This window comes from Megalobrama amblycephala, linkage group LG21 (assembly GCF_018812025.1).
Source record: "Megalobrama amblycephala isolate DHTTF-2021 linkage group LG21, ASM1881202v1, whole genome shotgun sequence".
Classification (NCBI taxonomy): domain Eukaryota; kingdom Metazoa; phylum Chordata; class Actinopteri; order Cypriniformes; family Xenocyprididae; genus Megalobrama; species Megalobrama amblycephala.
In genome coordinates, this window is record NC_063064.1 from 20,083,869 (window position 1) to 20,107,574 (window position 23,706).

Consider the following 23,706-nt stretch of genomic DNA (forward strand, 5'->3'; position numbering starts at 1 on the left):
TTTATTTGTATAGCACATTTCCAACAGCCCCCAGGCTGACCAAAGTGCTTTACAGAAGAGCAAGAATATCACACATACATAAAAATAAACCAGAAGAAAATAGAAAAACACCTATTTAAAAGTTTAACATATCACGGTAATCAGTACACTAAGGAAAATAAAAAAGTTTTTAGCAAGGACTTAAAAATAGGCAAAGAAGGGGCCAGCCTAATCTCTAAAGGTAGAGTATTCCAAAGTCGTGGCCCTTTTATTATACAACAGCGCCCCCTTGTGACTTTGCAAAATGCAGCACCCGTAGGAATGTTAGAAGAATTAAACAGTACAACACACATAATGAGCAGGTATGAAACGAATAGTTAATTGATCGCGGATGGTTTCATTATCTTGGGCGGATATAAAAGTATAAGAGGGTAAAAATAATAAAAGCAAAAATGTGTCTCCAAATATACTTGGGCGGCCGTTATTATACCTGGGCGGCCCGCCCAAGTAAAGTCAATGTGTGGGAAGCACTGTGATATCATTGCATCTCTCTTTTCATCTCCTCATTGCTCACCGCTGCTGTTCTGCTTCCAGAAGTGATCAGGAGGAAGTAGAAAAGAGTCATTTTGGCAGCTTGGTTCCATCAAATACTCTTTTTGCAGTGACAAGCAACTTTGCAATGATGGTAAACCCAGGAATAAGCACTAGTTGGCCACTCATTCTAGAGAACTCTAAACTGTGATGTAATTCTCACTGAGTTTTAGGAATAACTCAGTCAAAAGAAAGAAGAAAAGCCCACATGTCCCAACTCTTTATCGTGTTCATCAAAATTAATACAAACAAAACAACAGCTAGTTCACTGGAGTAATTATACAAACAAAACAGCAAATGATTTACATTAGAATCGCAGGATTATCAGAATTATTCATGTTTTTGTCGTGGTCTAGTAGGGCTGCATGATTATGACAAAGATCATAATTGTTGATTATTCCCTTGAAATTGTAATTGCGGTTATTAATTACAATGATCACAATGTACGCTGAATGATGTTTTGAATAGCTTTATGCCATTATTTGAAGTGACTGCATGCCATATTATATCAAAACAAACAAGCTGAAAACACTCTTTCTGAAAAACTTTTATTGCTTTTCTATAGTATTAAGCCTCATTGTCAAATATACATTGGTTTAGTTGCTTTAAATAAGTAAAAATATAAATATGCATGGTATTATGTTGTACTAAAACTAAAATTAAAACAATGGGAAAAAATCTTTAAGTTAACTTATGTTATCTTATGTTATCTAACTTAAGTTATCTTACGCACACAGAATAATGTAAGTGGACTTTTTTTGTAATTGCTCCTTTGAACGATTATATAATTGTGGCATCCGTAATTGTAATCAGGATATCAAACTTGATTAATTGTGCAGCCCTATGGTCTAGAATAGGCAGGCCTATTCTATAGGCGCGTGCCTATATGAGAACTAGGCAGAAAAAGAGGGATTTACATTTTAATTTCATTTATTTTTTGGATTAGGTCAATCAGAGGTGTTTAAGTTAGAACTGAAGAGAAACGCCGGTGTTTTGAGCGCTGTGTGGTGTGTGGAGATTTGCTCAGCTTCAATTATTATAACAGAAGTGAGATAAAGTAATATAACAACTTTTTGGTGATTACAGAGGGAGCTCTTTGTGCGTTTTCTGCCATGCCAAATCCCTTATACAGTATGTTTATTTTTCTGTTCAAATTAACAGTGGTTTGTGAACGTAGACGCTTTCATAACACATGATTTATCAGGAGTGTTTATGCTGGGCTGTGTAGGTTGTGCGACGACAGGTAAAGTGAAACTATTAAAGGAAATGTATTTAATAATAATAATAATAATAATAATGAGTTTTATTTATATAGCACCTTTCCAGGACGCTTTACAGTGTACAATCAACAGGGAAGAGATAATACAAGTAGACAATAATGAGAAACAATAATGGACAGGGAAGTATACAGAAAAATAGAGTCAAGTACAAAATTACAAAACAGGACTTAAAGGCAGGGTAGGTAAGAAATTTTGTTCCAAATTTGTTTAAACTTTCTATATATATACATGCATAATTAAAATGTAAGAACTCTGATAAAAAGAGTATAAAAATCGAGTGACTCTAGACCGTTTAATCTGTATTAAACACAGCTCATTATTTCCATCCGGGACGAAACATAGGATTGGCTTAGGCGGCTGTCACTCTCTCGCAACCATGGCAACCACCCTTTTGCCACACATGACCTGCCCACTTGCGCGCGCACGTTTGATTTGGGGAATCCAAGAGGCATGGATCCTAGGAATACCAAAACAATGGCAGAGAAACAGCAAGCTAAATTCACAGTATCGGCCTATGCAGTTAGTGAAGGCAAACCAGGCAAAAAAAGGAAGACAGTAACAGTACAAGAAAAGGCAATGAACAAAAAGTCTTTGGATAAACAAAGAAATAAAACGCGAGTTAATATCGGCGTGGCTTTCCAGCGATGGCGAGAACTGAGGGAACTCAAGGGGCTGAAAAGTGACTCCTTGATGGCTTTATTTCTGCTGGACAGGTAAATCTTTCTTTTTGTATTTTGATCATACATATTTTTTTGTTTATTTTTTCATGAAGCATGTGTCATTAGCACACGTAGCTGCGTAATATAGCTAACATAACATTACTTAGCGAGCCGTAGTAGAGACGATAAATAATGATAGCTATAGTGTTGAATTGTGCATAATTTTACCCTCTGTCTAACTCTTTTACCATGTTCACCTGTAAGTTTACCTGCACGTTTTTTTTTCGCCTTTGTTTTGTTTTTATATTCTCTACCTATGTTTACTGATGTCTTTATCTTGTATCTGTGTGTGTCGTACACACTTTGTTGTATGTGTGTGTTATTATTTTGTGTCTGCAATGCAGTTGTGAGTTGATATTTGAGTGTATGTTACTCTGTTGATCTGTAGAACAACGTATATGTTATGAATCTTACACGAAATTCATCTTCATCACAGTGTAAATGATGGTAATGGAAAAACGTGTATCATGCAACCTGTTTTTAGCTTTGCCTTATAGATAGCTCGTTAGCGAATCAAAAAATATATATTTTAAACTTTACCAATATCAATATGCTAGCTTGATAGTGAGTACTAAAATACATCTTGTTTGTTTATCTTCATAATTATAAAGTTATTTTTATTACATGTGATTCTGACATGATGTCACTACATGCCGTGCTCCTTCCTCTCCGCTCGTCTCAGGTAAATAATGCGTCTTCCAGCTCAGTGGTCGGAGTCACACGTTCATGCGTTTTGGGGGCGTGGCTTTGGAAGGAGCCCAGAAGGGAGGGGGTGGAGTGAATGGAAATAATGAGCTGTCTTTAAAACAGTCGTGAGAGGTCTACAGACACTCGATTTTTATACTTTCTTTTTCAGAGTACTTACATTTTAATTATGTATTGATATATAAATAAAGTTTAAACAAATTTTGAAAAAAAGTTTTTTATACATTTTTTTGCCTACCCTGCCTTTAAGAGACATAACATTCAGGGAAATATTAGTAATAATGCAGAGTAATCAATTAATCAAATCAGAGGTTTAACATTCAGAAAATAGGTGAGTTTTGAGTAATGATTTAAATTCAGAGATATTATTTACACAACAGAGTGAGTGAGGGAGAGAATTCCAGAGTTTGGGTGCAATAACACTGAATGATCTGCCCCCCATTGAAGAGAGGCGATGCCGAGGGACAACGAGAAGGCCAGAGTCGGAGGAACGTAGTGAGCGAGTCGGAGTGTAGGGGACGAGCATATAACAGAGATAAGGGGGAGCCAAGCCATGCAGAGATTTAAAAAAGAGCAGGAGAATTTTGAATTTAATACAGAAGGCAACTGGAAGCCAGTGGAGATCATACAAAATTGGGGTGATGTGAGCAGAGCGCTTGGTATGGGTGAGTATTCTATCAGCAGAGTTTTGAATGTATTGTAATCTGGAAATGGAGCTGGCAGTTAGACCAATGAAAAGAGCATTACAGTAATCAAGGCGTGATGAGACAAATGCATGGATGACAGTTTCAGCATCTTTGGTACTGATGAAGGGACAGAGTTAGGCAATGCGACGTAGGTGAAAGAATGCAGATTTGGTAATAGAGGTAATATGAGACTGAAAGGAGAGGGTGAAGTCAATGATTTCACCTAAATTTTTAACAGTATTGGATGTTTTGATGTGAGAACCAGCAATTTCACAGGTGAGATTGGTAGAGATGTTGGAGGTAAGTGAGGGAGTTCCAATGAAAATAATTTCAGTTTTGTCCATGTTGAGTTTCAGAAAATTTGTATTAAGCCAATCTTTTATGTCTTTCACACAAGCAGAGATTTTGTCTGTTTGGTGTGCAGATTGAGTATAATTGAATGTCATCAGTGTAAAAATGATAGCTGAGACCATGACGTTGTAAAATCTGACGAAGTGGCATGATGTAAATTATGAATAATAAAGGCCCGAGAACAGATCCCTGGGGAACACCTCGCTTCAGGGGGACAGTAGGTGAATGAAAATCCTTGATTGAGATGTAAAATTGTCTGTCAGAGAGATAGGAAGAAAACCAAGAAAGAGCAGTACCAGAAATACCCAAATCAGAGAGACGAGAAACAAGTAATTCATGGGAGATGGTGTCAAATGCAGAGCTGAGATCAAGTAGCAAAAGTATAGACAGAGAACCAGAGTCACCAGAAAGCAGTAGATCATTCACTACCTTTACAAGTGCAGTTTCAGTACTATGGAGGGGGCGAAAACCAGATTGAAAGGGATCGAAGAGATTATTTTCAACTAGAAAAGACTGGAGTTGGGAGGCAACAGTGCTTTCCAGTAATTTAGCTATGAAGGGTAAATTAGAAATATGACGATAATTAGATAGAACGGAGGGGTCGAGGTTGGGTTTCTTGAGAACAGGGGTAACTGCAGCAGTTTTGAGTGGCAGAGGAAATGAAGCAGAGATAAGAGATGTAGGGTCTGCACAGTGTCGAAAATGAGCAGATCCCCCCCATAAACTGTGTCTAAGCCTCAATTCAGGGAACTTTGATTTCTCACATTGGCTCCGGCCTGGAGGACACTAATAGATCACGAGACTCATTTTATTACCGCTATAGTAAATTCCGGAACATTTCCCTTGCGACTTCAAAGGACCATAGCCTCCTCCGATATATATGTATCATAATTAATCATAAAGCTTTATGGTTTATTATATTCATATATCTCACCCATAAATTGATTAAATAATGTGTACGATTCATACACCTTTGCTACAGAGATGTATTGATGAAGTGAGAGATAGGTGCAGAGATGGAAGAATGGCAAAGTTTCAGGAGAAAAGTAGGAGCAGGATAAAGTTGACAGGAAGAAGAGTTGGATTTCAAGATTAACTTAGAGACAGAAGATGGGGTTGTCAAAGAAAAACAAGACAGAGTTTGACTGGATAGATTTGGTGGATAGTTGAGCTTTGTATCAGTAGAGAAGTATTGGTGGACGGCATCAGTCTTTTCGAGTAAATAATCCATAAAGGAACAGCAGAGATCATTAGAAGCTAGGAAGTCTTGAGGTTGAGGTTTAGTGAGCTTATTTATTGTATTGAATAATGCTTTTGGTCTGTTACTTGATTTATTAATTGTGGCAGAGACAAAACTAGAGCGAGCTGAGATGAGAGCAGATTTGTATATTTTGAGATGATCAAGAAAGGTTAAATAATGTACAGTAAGACCAGTTTTTCTGTAGAGACGCTCAAGCCGTCTACCAGTAGCCTTGAGAATACGGAGTTCAGGGGTATACCAAGGAGAAGAGTGTGTGGAAGGGACACTTCTGGTCTTAAGAGGAGCATGCTGCTGTAAGATTTCAGAAATTATGGAGTGATAGTTAGATAATATCATGGAGGGAGAAGAAATATCAAAGACATCTGAGAGGTTTGAAGAAACAATAGAGCTTTCAGATTGCGGTATGAAATAACAGTTTTAAGGCATTTCTTACACATAGGCAGACTTAAGCTAAAATCAAGAAGTTTGTGATCAGAGATACCAGTGTCAGATGAAGAGATGGAACAGATATCAAGTCTTGATGTACATATCAGATCAAGGATATGTTTGCTCTAACACTATCGACATGAATATTGAAGTCATCAAGCAAGAGAATGGGAAATGACAATGAACAGGCAAGGGTTAACAGTTCACTGAGTTCAAAAAAAAGTTGGACAGGGCTTTAGGAGGACGATATAGCAAGATAATTATAATAGAGTCAGCCTTCAATACCATATATTCAAATGAATTGGTATCATGAAAATTAACCCTTGTATATTGTTCAAATTTACTACCCTTTCATTATGTTCGTGGATGAAAACATCCACTAAATTAAACTGCTGTAAAAATATATAAGATAAATATTTTTTTTCAATTTTTTTTTGCATAAATCTGTTAATCAACCTCAGTCCTGATCAAAACTACTAAATCTTTTTTAAAAATCCTGGAATTTTACTCTTTTATTGCCAAGTTTATAAATGATGTCACTGATTTGGGGGAAAAAAACACACAAAATAACTTATTTTCAATATAAAAAGTGATTGTGGACTGGATTTTTTTTACCTTTTATCAGAGTCTTGAACATGTGAAAGATTAGTAACAACATTGGTTTTGATGCATTGTTAGTTTTTGTGCAGCATCAGATTTTAATTTTTTCTCCCTCATTTACTGTTCGTGGCTGTTTTTGCCCCATTGACTTCCATTATGACTACATTTTTTGATTGCAAAGCCATGACACCATATAATCTTGCATTCTTGATTTATGGTGGTTTTCCCTGTTGGGAAGAGGTGAAATTTGTCATTTTCACAGTTGATCACCAGGTGGCACCATTAACCCTTTAGATAGGCATGTGCAAAAAAAGCTTAGTTTCTGGCTTTTATATGGAGTTATATGGAGTATAACAGCATATTATAGTGCGTGTGTGTGAGAGTGTGTGTGTGAGAGAGACAGACAGAGAGAGAGAGAGCGAGAGAGAGAGAGAGAGTGTGTGAGAACTTACTGTGATGTATCTGAGAAAATCAAAATATGCACCTCAGCTCTCAGAACTACATGGAGTAAACAAAAACAAAGTAAGTGTATTTATGCACCTGCTGCCTTTTGATGGTGAGAAGTACAGACTAAACAAAAACAAGGTAAGTGGATTCAAACACTTGCATGCCATCCTGATGGTCATTTGATGGAGAGAAGAGCAACAAGCAACATGAGAAAGGGCTTGACTTGTACCGAAGTTTTAGAAATGATTATGCAGCCTGATGCCTCCAGCGAGCTGCAGGATGTATTGTCTTCTCCCTCTGACACCACAGACTCAGGAGAGTCAGATTCTGATTTTGTTGTGGCACCCTCATCATCCTCTCCAGCTTCCACTGAAGGCGAGGAGGATTCAGAGGATCCTGGATCTGGGTGGATTGGGAGAAACGGCAAAGTGTGGTTTTCCACTAATGTGAAGAAAACTCCCTTTCTTCAGCCTGCCAGAGGCGTGACTCCAGAGCCAACGCATTAAGGCAGGAACACACCAAGCTGACGCCGACGAACTAGTGGCGACGAGAGCAGACTGCGGGTTTGGCTCATGTCGGCATGAGATAAATTAAAGAGCAATGTGTAGTATTGTTGGCGGGTACTTGTCTGAGCATGGATGACGATCTATGATTAGTCCAAATGCATGGAAGGGTATCAGGTTTAGAGCAAAAGGTACTCCTGAAGACACGCTGTGAGCGGTGTATGTATCGAGGGCACCGGAGAAGCCCTAGACTCCGGCAGCATTCATACGTCACAGAATCGAGACGCGGGTGGCAATTCAAGGCCCTTAGCTGCGATGGTAAATATCCAATATCCATTTTGGAAGTGAAAAAAATGAGGCAGATAAGAGAAGAAAAAAGAAAAAGTTTTGCCCGAGGCAAACTAAGCAAATGCGAGCCGATCACAGGCAAAAACCACGTTAGCCAGACCCTGAACGCCACTTCACCAAAAACAGCAAACTAAATAGGAGATAACACACCCAGATAGCAAGCGATTAAACGAACAGCGCAACCGACTGAGAGAGGGATAACACAGTTACGCTTGCAAACTGAGTGAGAGACATATGAAAACGTTTATTTAGGTAGGCTAAATGGATGATTTTTGCATATCGTTTCATTTGTACGGTGAATATGGCAATTTTAAGAAATGGGCCCAGGCACAAGATGAAATAGAAGACTTGGAGAATACGTTGAATGACAAAAAGCAGCACAAAGAATTAACACCGGCAGAGCTAGATAGGATAGAAGGCGACAAAGATGAAGTCAATAAGAAAAAGACAACTAAATGGGCAGTTAACACTTTCAGTGACTTTTTGCACCAAAGACAGAACAATTGTGATGTCGAGACCTATTCTGCTTCTCTTTTAAATGAGACATTGCGGAAATTTATGTTATGTTCAGTCTACCGCTGGACGCGAATACAGTGTTGCAAGTTGATTTGTCTCAGAGCAGGTATAAACCGTAATTTTTTTTTTTTTCATTTAATTTGATGCAATTAAATTAATACATTTAATTCAATAAATGTAATATGTCTTTATATTTATAGTAAACGGTGGTTAGAGATGCCGGTTTTATTTCACACTCTACATAATTAATGTAAATAAATGATATGATTAATTAAAATAAAGATTTCCTTGTCACTGTCAGTGTTGCCAGCCTATGCTTTGTTTAAATGGGTGGACACAGGCTTTAACCTGAGGCATCGTAGGCCTGTGAGTATTAGCACCCACAAGGCCCGGCTGTTCAGTTTCACAGTTTCTTTCCAGCCACTGTCAGGTTAGTGGCACAAGACATTAAGGAGGGAAAAATGTATCCTATCCCTTGCTTTTAATTATTGTAATGATTAGTTTAATAGTAATCTAGTATATTAAGAGTTCTAGTTTTATATGCATAACATTATCATTATTTATTATAATGTGTATTTATTTAAATTAGGAAAGTTATTTATATGCTGTTTCTGTATTTCTTCCTTTTGTAATTCTTTTAAAATTGACTAGCTGTTCCTTTGTTTTATGCAGAATGTGTATGTGGTGTGTGTATGTATGTATGTACTATTTCTATGTTTATGCATTATTTTTAACTTGGTACTTGACTCTTGAGAAACGCATAAGAATTCCAATGTACCTGTACTGAAACGTACCTGTGCAAATGGCAATAAACTCTAAACTAAACTAAACTAAACTATTCTGCCCTCGCATGTACGACGTCTGCTTTGTACAGCTAGACAGATAGTTAACAGCAATGAAGAAGAGAAACTCTAGATGTCTTGTTGAGGATTGATGTTTGATCTTTTGTTCTCTTTTCTTCCTCAGTTTTATTTCTTAATCTTTTCTCCATTTAAGTCTGTAAGACTGGAAAAATAAACAAAAAGAACAAACATTACAAAAGTGTAACGTCTGTTGTGTCTATTACACAATCAAATATAAAGTTACCCAGTAACTCAGTAAAATTAAACATTATTCTCTATATCACACTTTTACATAATGAACTACAGATGTTCTTAATGTATAGAAATCGAACAAACATCATCATTATCACCAAACTAACTGCTACACTGTTACATGCATAATCTATGCAAATCAGCAGAGGAAAACAAACCAACTAAGTTAATTAATCTGAGGCGAAGTGTCGATGCTCGTTGCTGAACAGATAAATCAGAGCGTCAGAAAAAACAAAGGCTTTTATCTAGAGCATACGCGAGAAAACGAAAACAGCCACGAACGTAGTAAAATACATTACTGAATGTAAACATATACATCATACAAGAACTACAATTCTGACGTGTAATTACTTACAGAAACATAGAGACAGAGCGCAACGCGTCATAGTCTGAAGACCACGCCCACCGGGGGGGGAAACAAACCAACAGTCCCCATTGACTTTGCATTGCGTGAGGCTGCCTCCTTGTCTTTTCTGGCTTATAACAAAAAACAGAACAATGCCTAAAAGCTGCTGTATGACAAGGTGCACAGCTAACAAGCTAAAAAACCCAGAAATAAGTTTTTATAAGCTGTCGACCCCAAAAAACTAATGTTTAAGGGACACAAAAGTGGATACAGGCAGTGAGACAGAGCGCAACGGGTCATATTACTATAAGAAATACACTGGAGGGGGTCGTAATCGGCGACAACATATGCTAAATAATCCAACAAAGACAAACCATTCATTATTTTTTACCATGTCAAAGAATTATTTCACCTGTCGCCGATAACGTTCCCCTCCAATGCATTTCATATAGTAATATGACCCGTTGCGCTCTGTCTCACTGCCTGTATCCACTTTTGTGTCCTTAAACATTCGTTTTTTGGGGACGACAGCTTATAAAAACTTATTTCTGTTTTTTTTTTTAGCTTGTTAGCTGTACACCTTGTCACACAGCAGCTTTTAGGCATTGTTCTGTTTTTTGTAATTAGTCAGAAAAGACAAGGAGGCAGCCTCACGCAATACAAACTCAATGGAGACGGTTGGATTGTTTCCCCCCCCCGGTGGGCGTGGTTTTCAGATTAACATAAATGCGCTCTGTCTCTATATTTGACCAAGCTGTGTAATGAAGCAGAGTCTTGAATGATTTCTGCGCTGTTGCTCTAACAGGTCCGTCACTGAAACGAGTCCGACTAGGAACTATAACTAAATGCCAGAGGGCAGCACACCTGTCATTCATATATCATTTTAATAAATTCATTAAAGAATCATTAAGTTAGCCTATGTTAGTTAAGTTATATGCTTAAGCAATGAGGGGACTTAAGACTGTAGACTTTAAAGAAGAGACGCACACAGTGCAGGTATCGCGCACGCATCTCTCTCTCTCTCTCTCTCTCTCTCCCCCTGTTGGAGTGGATGTTGGGAAGGGTTTGTGTTTGAGAGCGGTTTGCTGTCGTGCGTGTTTTCTATCTTCTTTTTTCTGTATGTGTTTTTTCTTTTTTCTTTTTTCTTTTTGCTTTGTACATTTAGCTGTGTGTAAAGTTTAATATTGGGTTAAATTTAGTAGCGTGCCGTGCTTTTGCACGGTCCGCCTAGGAATGGCGTCCACAGGTGGAAGAACGCCATTATCTCTGCGTCATGGTTTCAGGTGTGTGTCAGAGTCTAACGCTATAGTTGAGGATGTACTGTTGGCGGTCGGTGAGCAGATAGGTTATGAAAATATAGTTTCGGCTTCGAGAATGAATAAAGCCGTAGTTGTGTTTCTTAAAACGGAATCGTTGGTTAATAAGGTAATTGAAAATGGTCTGTGGGTGAAAGAAATTTTTATTACCGTCACTCCGCTGTTTGCACCAGCAACAAAAGTGATTATATCAAACGTCCCTCCGTTCATTGAAAACGAAGTCATAGTGAGAGAACTTGCGAGATTCGGAAAAGTTGTAAGTGAGGTCAAAGCGGTTTCTTTAGGATGTAAAAATCTTGCGCTCAAACATGTAATATCTTTTAGGAGACACGTGTTCATGTTTCTGAATTCTCCGGATAAATTATTGGATGTATCGTTTAGGGTGAAAGATGGTGATAGCTCGTACATGATTTTTGCAAGTACGGAGAGTTTACGCTGTTTTGAGTGCCGGGAATACGGCCATAAAAGAGACGCGTGTCCTCAAAAGAAAATTTTGGACCAAGCTAGGACAAGTGAGACGGAAGAAACATTGGTGTGTAAAGATGTGGAGGTGAATCAGAAGCCAGGAGAGGAAACATCAGGCTCGGAAGAGGGTCCTGTGGCTGTGGCTGAGACGAATAAAGACAATGGATTGGAGGTGAGTGAGAGCGTTGTGAGTAACCTAAAGCACGCTGACAATGAAAAGCCGAGTTGTAGCAGTGTAAATGGTACTGCACATGTAAAAGAGAAGTTCGTAGATAGTGATGTAGGCTTACACGTCAGTGGGCAGCTGTCTGCGAGTATAGAGGAGGAGGAGGAGGATGTTGAAGTCATGATGCAGAGTCAGGATGATATGAAGGATGATGAGAGCTTGTCAGATTTGTTAGATCTCTATAAAGCTGATGATGATTTGTACTCTGTGGAACAGATAAATGCTTTCTTGGATGAGACTAAAGGGAAAAGGGTAGAGATAGGAGATTTCTTCCCTGATAAGGAAAAGTTTGTTGCTTCTGTAGTGTGGGCACGTAAAACGTACAATCTTACTGTGTTATCCCAACAGAAACGCTATAGGCTTAAGAAGTACATAACGACGATTAGACAGGATAGAAAGAATGTGAATGAAAGAAGAGTTCGAGGTAAAGCTAAATAGACAGTATGGCTTTATACATGCTTTTGTGTGTGTTTTTTCTTCTTTCCTGCTTTTCTTTCTATTCTTTCTTTTTCATGGAGTATCTCAAAATAGGTTCTCTTAATGTGAATGGTTTGAGGGATAGGAAAAAGCAGGCTTTAGTTTCAGAATACTTCAATATTAAGAATATTGCAGTAGGTTTTCTTCAAGAAACCCATAGTAATGTGAGTAATGAGTCTGAATGGGGTTTGTGGTGGAAGGGAGAATATGTTTTAAGTCACGGCTCTAATGTTAGTGCAGGAGTTGCGATTCTTTTTAATCCAACTTTAAAAATAAAAATTGTATCTACATATGATATAGAACCTGGAAGACTACTTTTAGTAAGAGTTGAAATACAAAATTTTTATTTTCTTTTTGTTAATATATATGCTCCTAATGGGGGAACAGAAAGGGTTCTTTTATTCGAGAAATTAGGTCGTGTTTTAAAAACTCTTAGTGTAGGAGATATAATTATAATGGCAGGAGACTGGAACTGCACCTTGAATTTTAATATAGATAGAAATGCTGAAGAACCTCACCAGAAATCAGCCTGTGTATTATCTAATATGGTAAAAAATTTAAATCTTGAAGATATTTGGAGAATAAAAAACCCAATGCTTAAACAATACACTTGGGTAAAAGTCACAGATGGTAGAGTTCATGCTGCTAGATTGGATCGTTTTTATATTTCTCGCGATTCAAGAAATCGAGTGGGTAATGTTAATATTATTCCAAATATAATTTCAGATCACAAAATGATAACAATGGACTTTGTCATGTTGAAAGAAAGTAAAAGGAGTTTGTATTGGTATTTTAATAATAAGCTTTTACAAGATAATGTTTTTTGTGAGAATTTTAAATTGTTTTGGGAAATATGGCGAAAGCAAAAAGGAAATTATAGTGATATTAAACAATGGTGGGACATTGGAAAAGTGCAAATTAGAGTTTTCTGTCAGCAATATTCATCTTATTCAAAAAGGACATTAAAGATCAGAATACAAGACTTGGAGAATGAGATTTCTGACATAGAAGAAAAAATGATGGCGAGGAATGGACTTCAATTGGAAACTGCCCTTTCTGAGAAAAAGCTTCAGTTGAATAATTTATTGTATGATAAAGTGAAAGCTGCCCTTGTTAGGGCACGTTTTATCCAAAAGAAGGACATTGATGGACCTACAAAATACTTCTTCAATTTAGAACGAAAGAATAATCAAGGAAAATTGATGGTTGGTTTAAAAAAAGATGATGGTGTTGTTACTTATGATTCTTATGAAATGAGAAGAATTGCTGTTGATTTCTACTCTAATTTATATGCCGATAATGTCACAGATTCTAATTGTAGAGATGAATTATTTTCATATCTTAAAAAGTTGACGCCTGAACAACAGGAGGTTATTGATTTACCAGTTACTTTTCAAGAAGTGACAAAAGCTGTACATGATTTATCATCTGAGAAAGCTCCAGGTCTTGATGGGTTTCCATCTGAATTTTATAAACAATTCTGGAATGTGATTGGAAAAGATTATTTTGAAATGCTTTTAAGTTCAATACAGACTGGGTCTTTACCTAAGAGTTGTAACAGGGCAGTGTTGTCTTTGTTACCGAAGAAAGGTGATTTGTATTGTTTGAAGAATTGGAGACCTGTTGCATTAATGTGTATAGATTATAAAATCTTTTCGAAATGTATTGCCAATAGATTAAATAATTATATGAGTGTATTAATCATGAAAGAACAATCATATTGTGTAAAGGGGCGATGTATTAAAGATAACCTTTTTTTAATGAGAGATGTAATAGATTATGCAATGTACAAGGATTATGATTTGGGTTTAATATCTCTTGATCAAGAGAAGGCGTTCGACAGAGTTGAACATGCTTATTTGTTTGATTTACTTAAGGCTTATGGTTTTGGAAATGGTTTTATCTCATGGGTTAATTTATTGTATAATGAAGCTGAATGTATGGTCAAAATTGATGGTGGATTGAGTGTTCCTATTAAAGTAAAAAGAGGAATAAGGCAAGGGTGCCCTCTTTCAGGGCAACTCTATAGCCTTGTAATTGAACCACTATTGTGTAAATTGAGAGAACAGTTGACAGGTTTACACATTGAGGGGTCAAATATTTTAAATAATGTGAAATTATCCGCTTATGCTGATGACATAACTGTAATAATTAGAAACAGTGAAGATATTAAAATAGTTTTAGAAAATCTTAAATGTTATGGAAGAGCATCATCGGCAAAAATAAATTGGACAAAAAGTGAAGCCTTATGGTGTGGTTCAGAAAGATCTAATGTCCCACAGCTGCCAAATAATGTCACTTGGGGAAAAGATGGTTTTAAGTTTTTAGGAGTGTTTTTAGGTTCTAAGGTTTATAAGGAAAAGAACTGGGAAGGATTACTGGAAAAAGTGCGTCTCCGGTTATCCAATTGGAAATGGTTAATTCCTCAGCTCTCCTACAGGGGAAGGGTCCTGATAGTCAATAATCTTGTTGCCTCAACATTGTGGCATAAAATGGCTGTATTGGACCCCCCTGCTGCTGTCATAAAGGACATTCAGAAATGTCTTGTTGACTTCTTTTGGACCGGTCAGCATTGGCTGAGACCTGCTGTACTTTACCTACCTCTGAATGAAGGGGGGCAAGACCCTAATAATAATCCTTAGAAGAACAAGAGGGCCCTGCGCGCTTAATTCGCTTGGGCCCTAAAAAGATATTGGAAAAATAAGATATTTGAGAAATATCTCAGTGTTTTGGTCCATAAAATGGAAGTCAACTGTCGTGGTAGTTGACTTCCATTTTGCTCAGATTTCATTAAAAATATCTTCATTTGTGTTCTGAAGATGAACGAAAGTCTTACGGGTTTGGAACGACATAAGGGTGAGAAAATGATAGAATTTTCACTTTTTAAGGATCCATTCAAATGTTTACAACCATCTCTGCACTTACCTTAGTCAGAGGTCTTTTCATGGCACAGTTAATCCCCCCAACTAAAACCATGTTTGGCATCAAGGGTTTTGGAAACTCCAAGATGAAATCATAACGCAGTAGCCATAGAGCTCCACTTCGCAGGATCTCCGCCACACTCACATCTCTCTGCAGGAAACGGGATGCTACATCCTCAGTTGACCAATATATCAGTTTGCAGAGAAAAGGCTCCAGGATGCTCACTAGAACGTTCAGCACACGCTGACGAAAAGACATACGGTCTGAATTGTGTGTAAAGAACCGTGGGACGTAAGAGGGGGGGTTTGGGCAGGCTGTGGCCATCGAGTCCAGTCCGCAGGGTAAGCCTCGCAACATATACACAGCAGGTAAGGAGAGGTTATAAGCCAGGATGGCACCAGTTGGCACAGCTGGGCTGGTGAGTACCGCATCAAAATTCTGCTTCCTCAGGAAATCCACCAGCTCTTGGTTTAAGAGGAGACTCTCAGCTGTGGCCCTTTGGAGGTCCACAAATTTCCTCATGTTACTGATTCTGGTGCTGATCTTCTCCAACAGAGGCTGCTGCTTACTTTCCATGACCTCAGCATTCCGAGCTTGGAGTTCATCCAGTTGTTGCTGTCCATATGGAACTGGAAAAGTTCTAGTAGTGTAGTGTTTACCAGGTCCTAGCAGTACACTGACCTCGGGAATGACCACCATCACTTTGTGACCCCTGCGGCCCATCTCCTCCGCTACAGCCTTCACACCAGTCCAGTGACTTCCGTCCATGGGCACCACTAAAAGCGAACCAGTCCAACCAGGGTTTCTAGGCTGTATCGTCTCTCCCACATTTGCAAAAGCAAGCATGAGGCACCCCACAAATGTAACCAGTCTCATCTTTGGGTCTCCATGTTCAAAGGATGTACTCGAGGAGAGATGCATTCTGCCAATGATTCGTCAAGGTTTTGTGCAGCACTTTCTTTAAATCTCTCCCCTTCACTGCACTGAACAAACTGGATCAAGGCTTGTTTTTCTGTGAGAATTCCTTGCAGGATTAACCAACTGTGTGATTAAAATAGACCTGTAAGTTTAGGGACCACTCTTAAAAGTGATTCAGAAAGAGGAAAAAAAAGGTAAATTAAGAGAGGGTGAAAAAAGAGCCAAAATGTAGGTACAAAGGTCCTGCTTATCTTCTGCTTTTTTTACTGGCTGATATCCCAGGACCTTTGTTACCCTTTCCAGCCTGGGTTAACCTAAAGATAATATAACTAGATAATGACTTTGAAAGTGTAAACCTCAGTTTAAAAACAAACACAACCTGAGTGCTGAGATTCGTGATTAAATGATTAAGTCATTTACATTGACAATCTGATTTAGTGTCAATAGTCTCACAGCATATACAGATCGTTTTTGTATACCTAGTAAAGCTGCTACTACATAGGGTGACCAAACGTCCTGTTTTCCCAGGACATATCCTGTTTTCACGTCCTGACCTGGCCGTCCTGGTTGTTTTTTTATAAAGTGATGAAAATGTCCTGGTTTTCATTGTTTTACATTGGGCCATTAAATTGACCGGTGTTACGAGATTTTCGGTTTCTGAGATTTTCGGTTTCCGAAGGCGGAGCATACATTAATATAAATGAGTATAAATGAGTTCACATTATATCTCAAAACATTAGTGGATTATTCCATAAAGGTAACTATATTCTCAGCGTCACAGCTGACTTATGCCTAAACTATAGTTGTGTACTACTTCTAGGTAACAGTTTATAATGTTTTCATTAGTATGCATGATTTGTGCAGTCGTCTGTAAATAACAGATACTTCGTGTAACAGCAGAGCAACCTTCAGCTATCGTCTACAATGAGTTCAGCTCGTTGTGCTCTTCCTTTGTACCTTGCGATGTAACAGCTGATAGGCCTTATTTAAAGGTGCCGTAGAACTTATTTTTAAAAGATGTAATATAAGTCTAAGGTGTCCCCTGAATGTGTCTGAAGTTTCAGCTCAAAATACCCCATAGATTTTTTTAAATTAATTTTTTTAACTGCCTATTTTGGGGCATCATTAAATATGAGCCGATTTAGGCTGCGGCCCCTTTAAATGCTCACGCTCCCCGCCCATGGAGCTCGCGCTTGCCTTAAATAGTGCATGTACAAAGTTCACACAGCTAATATAACCCTCAAAATGGATCTTTACAAAGTGTTCGTATTGCAGCATGTCTAATCGCGTAAGTACAGTGTTTATTTGGATGTTTACATTTGATTCTGAACGAGTTTGATAGTGCTCCGTGGCTAACAGCTAACGCTACACTGTTGGAGAGATTTATAAAGAATGAAGTTGTGTTTATGCATTATACAGACTGCAAGTGTTTAAAAAAATGAAAATAACGATGAATCTCCGTGAATACAGTAAGAAACGATGGTAACTTTAACAACATTTAACAGTACATTAGCAACATGCTAACGAAACATTTAGAAAGACAGTTTACAAATATCACTAAAAATATCATGATATCATGGATCATGTCAGTTATTATTGCTCCATCTGCCATTTTTCGCTATAGTCCTTGCTTGCTTACCTAATCTGATGATTCTGCTGTGCACATCCAGACGTTCATGGCTGCCCTTGTCTAATGCCTTTCATAATGTTGGGAACATGGGCTGGCATATGCAAATATTGTTGCAAAATATTTGTTACGTAACAGTCGGTGTTATGTTGAGATTCGCCTGTTCTTCGGAGGTCTTTTAAACAAATGAGATTTATATGAGGAGGAGGAAACAATGGAGTTTGAGACTCACTGTATGTCATTTCCATGTACTGAACTCTTGTTATTTAGCTATGCCGAGGTAAATTCTATTTTCAATTTGATGGCACCTTTAAGCAACAAAAAACTGCTGGGAAAGATCAGCTCTACAGCAAAATATAAATGAGCAAACAAGGAGGATGAGGAAGAAAAACAGGATGAAGAGGAAAACAAGGATGAGGAAGAAAACTAAAGATTTTTAGTTTTGTTAGTTTTTGTAAGTTTGTGAGAGCTATTTTTGTTAAATTTGGATTGCTAATATAACAGAGGTATTTTTTAGGTATTTATTTTTCTAATACAGAAGAGACATTATTTCTATCATTATTTCATTCGTTATTTTTTTAAACTTGTCATAATAAAACATGTAGAGTAACCTCTGAGAAGCCTATCTGAATTTGTGTCTTTGGTTATGGATAGCATTTTGTAATATAACAATTTTCTATCCATACAGAGGAGACATATTTTAGATGTATTAAAATTATAAGGCATCTTTGAGTAAACTTCGAGTATCATTTGAGTATCTCATTGCTGGGCCGAGTGTCCTGGTTTTCGGTAATCAAAATATGGTCACCCTACTACTACATGCATCATGCATAAATGAGATGCTCACCTTTAGCGCTCCCATCAGCTTCATTTTGGGCATCAGGGTTTTGGGGCATCAACCAGACAGGATTTCAGTCAGGATCAAATCTTTTTGCAGGAAGCTGGACCTCAAGCATTAGCAGTGATCGCTGCTAATATAGAAGCCAAAAAATCCCATGGACGCGTTTCAACAGCTATCAACACCGCAAATCTAGTAAAGTTTCTAATAATTTCTTTTTTTTTTTTTTTTTTTACATTTATAACGATATACTTTTTAAATATAAATTGCATTTTTCATGAAGTGTTTTGAAAAATGTGCTTAGTCTGACCACAGGGTGGTGCTATTGCATCACGTCAACCAAATCAAATCAAATAAATCTAGTATCATATGATTACTGGCCTAAAACTCAATGACTGAATGGGCAGGGTAAGAAATTGGCAAAGTCAACATTACCACATTTTTGTTAACAAAGCTGAACTTTATAATAAAAATCATAAATACAGTGTATAAGAGACATCTTTCAAAAACAAACTTAATATTCCTAAAAATATATATTTTCTTAGTTTATTAATACATGTGGATGCATAAATACAAACTATTTTGTATTAAATACACATGATTATTAAATACAATATACAAAACAAGAAAAATAAATGAGATCAGTCCTCTTCAGTGTGAGGAGCTGGTGTGCGAGTCTACTGGCTGGCAGTTTTTTCGGTTATATGAGGATATTCGGTGTGTTTCTGGACAGGCACATTTGAAGCCGCCTCTGTAGTTGATGCAGAGGTGAGAACAGCTGCCGTTCTTCAGTTCACACTCATTGACATCTGCAAATATCAGAAGAAAGAACTCTTAACAGCAAGAATTCATCTCTCAATGCATAACTACACAGATTTTAGTTGTGTATATATGCATGCATCAGTCTGTGCTGGCAGGGTATGCCTGTTTGTGTGCTGACCTTCACACTGGTGTCCATTAGGGTGCAGTCTGTACCCACGAGGACAGATACATCTGTAAGTACCTGGCAGATTCACACACTTCCACTCGCATATGTGCAACCGTTGTTGCTGTAGGACCTCTGTTTCCTCACACTCATTAATGTCTAAAACCAAACCCAAAATACAACTTTTACAATGAAAAATACATTCTTCTAAACATTCATTAGCTTAGAAATCAAGTATGCTGTTCTTAAAGGGGCCATTTTATGAATAAAGATCTTAGGGTACAGTAGTAAAAAAATAAAATAAAAGTGGATAATATCGTTCTGTTTATTCTAAATGCGAGCTGAAGTTTTGTCATCTGCCGCTTTAAATGCTCACGCGCTTTAAAGCAGGATGGATTATGATTGGCTGTCAATTTATCATTCATCAGCTGGATTTTTTTTTTTTCTGAAAGTGAATCCAACAATATCATTTCTCTGTTATTGTTATTTTTGTGGTGTGGACTCTGCTATTCTTTTATAATTAGAATGATTTTGGAACTATATGTTTATCATTATAGCTATTGTTCTTGGTATGAATGGGCCTTATGTTTCCTGATATTAGTCTACATTTACAGTAGTAAACCTGTGTATTACAAATAAGTGAAAAATATGACTTTCTGATCTATTAAGACATATCTGCTTCTGTCCACAGGTGTTAAGATAAATCAAATCAATTAAGATCAATGAAATTAAATATATGTAGAAGACTGACCTACGCAATGTCTGTTGGTGCTGTCCAGCTGGTACCCTTCGAGACACAAGCACTGGAAACTGCCTGGTGTATTAATGCAGCCTAATGCACAAAGAACCCTACCAACATGCTGGCACTCATCTACATCTGCAGGTAGAAATATTACCATTAACTAGATCAAGACCATGAGGTTGAAGTATTTAATCAGAAATTGAATCCGTGTATATTTAATGCCAAATGACATACTTTAACTTTAAAAATGGTTGTGTCATTGGCAGTGCATCACACCAGACACTGATTCACTCACCAGAGCAGGATGTCCCGTCTGGAGAGAGCTGAAACCCTGGATTGCAACTGCACCTGTAGGAGCCCAAGGTGTTTTCACAGACCTGCTGGCACAGGTGCAACTCCTCCACACACTCGTCCAGATCTATAAATACCACAGACAGGCACATGAAAAGACCTGCACACATTCTTTCAACAAGCATGACGAAGAAGTGGGATATCACACACATTCCTATATATTCAATATATAATCGAGAGTCAGCGAGAGCCTCATTTGATTGGCTACATGAAGGAGGACCCGCCTTCCTCCTTGCGCTTGCAAAACTCAATGAGTTAGAGAATCGTGTCAAAACTGTAAGGGCAGGTAAAAGAAAGATGGAACTGTACAAATCGGGGTATTTTGGCAACTTTTATGCCCTCCATACTTACACAAGTCATTAACAGTTTATTTTTTTACTCAAAGGTTGGTTTTACACGGTCAATCTGTTTTGCAGTTCCTGACTCTTATTTTTGCTTGCAAATCACTGCTTGCATTGCTTTTGGCGGAAAAAATGTGCCGAGTGTAAGTGCGGAAAAATGGAAGTCAGAAGAATACAGATCATATTTATTTTGCATTAGCATTAAGCTGCAGTTTCACAAAACATTAATTACACTAACAAAAAACGTAAAATGCTGCAAATCTTTTTTTTCTTACAATTGAAATGTGATTTACACCTTTACAAAGCTTCTCTAACGCATACAAATTTAATTTACGCTTGCAATCTTATGTGGACTTTACGGAAGAGGATTAGGGCCAAGCAATAATAAAAAAATAAAACCATCTCGAGATTAAAGTTGTTAAATTTCGAGAAAAAAGTCGAGATAAAATGTTGAGAATAAAGTCATTAAATTACGAGAAAAAAGACGTTAAATTATGAGAAAAATGTTGTTAAATTTTGAGAAAAAAGTCGATAAAATGTTGAGAATAAAGTCATTAAATTAATGAATTTATTCTCGTAATTTAACGAATTTGTTCTCGTAATTTAACAACTTTTTTCTCGTAATTTAATGACTTTATTCTCAACATTTTATCTCGACTTTTTTCTCGAAATTTAATGAGTTTGTTCTCGTAATTTAACGACTTTTTTCTCGTAATTTAATGACTTTATTCTCAACATTTTATCTCGACTTTTTTCTCGAAATTTAATGAGTTTGTTCTCGTAATTTAACGACTTTTTTCTCGTAATTAATGAGTTTGTTCTCGTAATTTAACGACTTTTTTCTCGTAATTTAATGAGTCTATTCTCGTAATTTAATGACTTTATTCTCAACATTTTATCTCGACTTTTTTCTCGAAATTTAACATTTTTCTCATAATTTAATGAATTTATTCTCGTAATTTAACGACTTTTTTCTTGTAATTTAATGACTTTATTCTCAACATTTTATCTCGACTTTTTTCTCTAAATTTAATGAGTTTGTTCTCGTAATTTAACGACTTTTTTCTCGTAATTTAATGAGTTTGTTCTCGTAATTTAACGACTTTTTTCTCGTAATTTAATGAGTCTATTCTCGTAATTTAATGACTTTATTCTCAACATTTTATCTCGACTTTTTTCTCGAAATGTAACATTTTTCTCATAATTTAATGAATTTATTCTCGTAATTTAACGACTTTTTTCTCGTAATTTAATGACTTTATTCTCAACATTTTATCTCGACTTTTTTCTCGAAATTTAATGAGTTTGTTCTCGTAATTTAACGACTTTTTTCTCGTAATTTAATGACTTTATTCTCAACATTTTATCTCGACTTTTTTCTCGAAATTTAATGAGTTTGTTCTCGTAATTTAACGACTTTTTTCTCGTAATTTAAGGAGTCTATTCTCGTAATTTAATGACTTTATTCTCAACATTTTATCTCGACTTTTTTCTCGAAATTTAACATTTTTCTCATAATTTAATGAATTTATTCTCGTAATTTAACGACTTTTTTCTTGTAATTTAATGACTTTATTCTCAACATTTTATCTCGACTTTTTTCTCGAAATTTAATGACTTTATTCTCAACATTTTATCTCGACTTTTTTCTTGTAATTTAATGACTTTATTCTCAACATTTTATCTCGACTTTTTTCTCGAAATTTAATGAGTTTGTTCTCGTAATTTAATGACTTTTTTCTCGTAATTTAATGACTTTTTTCTCGTAATTTAATGACTTTATTCTCAACATTTTATCTCGACTTTCTCGAAATTTAACAACATTTTTCTCATAATTTAATGAATTTATTCTCGTAATTTAACGACTTTTTTCTTGTAATTTAATGACTTTATTCTCAACATTTTATCTCGACTTTTTTCTTGTAATTTAATGACTTTATTCTCAACATTTTATCTCGACTTTTTTCTCGAAATTTAACAACATTTTTCTCATAATTTAATGAATTTATTCTCGTAATTTAACGACTTTTTTCTCGTAATTTAATGACTTTATTCTCAACATTTTATCTCGACTTTTTTTCTCGAAATTTAATGAGTTTGTTCTCGTAATTTAACGACTTTTTTCTCGTAATTAATGACTTTATTCTCAACATTTTATCTCGACTTTTTTTCTCGAAATTTAATGAGTTTGTTCTCGTAATTTAACGACTTTTTTCTCGTAATTTAATGACTTTATTCTCAACATTTTATCTCGACTTTTTTCTCGAAATGTAACATTTTTCTCATAATTTAATGAATTTATTCTCGTAATTTAACAAGTTTTTTCTTGTAATTTAATGACTTTATTCTCAACATTTTATCTCGACTTTTTTCTCGAAATTTAATGAGTTTGTTCTCGTAATTTAACGACTTTTTTCTCGTAATTTAATGACTTTATTCTCAACATTTTATCTCGACTTTTTTCTCGAAATTTAATGAGTTTGTTCTCGTAATTTAACGACATTTTTCTCGTAATTTAATGAGTTTGTTCTCGTAATTTAACGACTTTTTTCTCGTAATTTAATGAGTCTATTCTCGTAATTTAATGACTTTATTCTCAACATTTTATCTCGACTTTTTTCTCGAAATGTAACATTTTTCTCATAATTTAATGAATTTATTCTCGTAATTTAACGACTTTTTTCTCGTAATTAATGACTTTATTCT

The 23,706-nt window shown here is 36.3% G+C and overlaps 1 protein-coding gene across 1 annotated transcript; it reads right to left on the minus strand.

Annotated features, from left to right (window-relative positions):
- Positions 1 to 15,216: 15,216 nt before the first annotated feature.
- Positions 15,217 to 16,390, minus strand: LOC125257180 (UDP-glucuronosyltransferase 1-6-like). The gene has a single exon (XM_048173654.1). The coding sequence runs from the start codon at positions 16,177 to 16,179 to the stop codon at positions 15,232 to 15,234; it is 948 nt and encodes a 315-aa protein (XP_048029611.1). The 5' UTR covers positions 16,180 to 16,390; the 3' UTR covers positions 15,217 to 15,231.
- Positions 16,391 to 23,706: the final 7,316 nt, after the last annotated feature.

Bases quoted from the DNA above. Each gene is read 5' to 3' on its own strand.
- LOC125257180 (XM_048173654.1), bottom strand. From the start codon at position 16,179: ATGCATCTCTCCTCGAGTACATCCTTTGAACATGGAGACCCAAAGATG.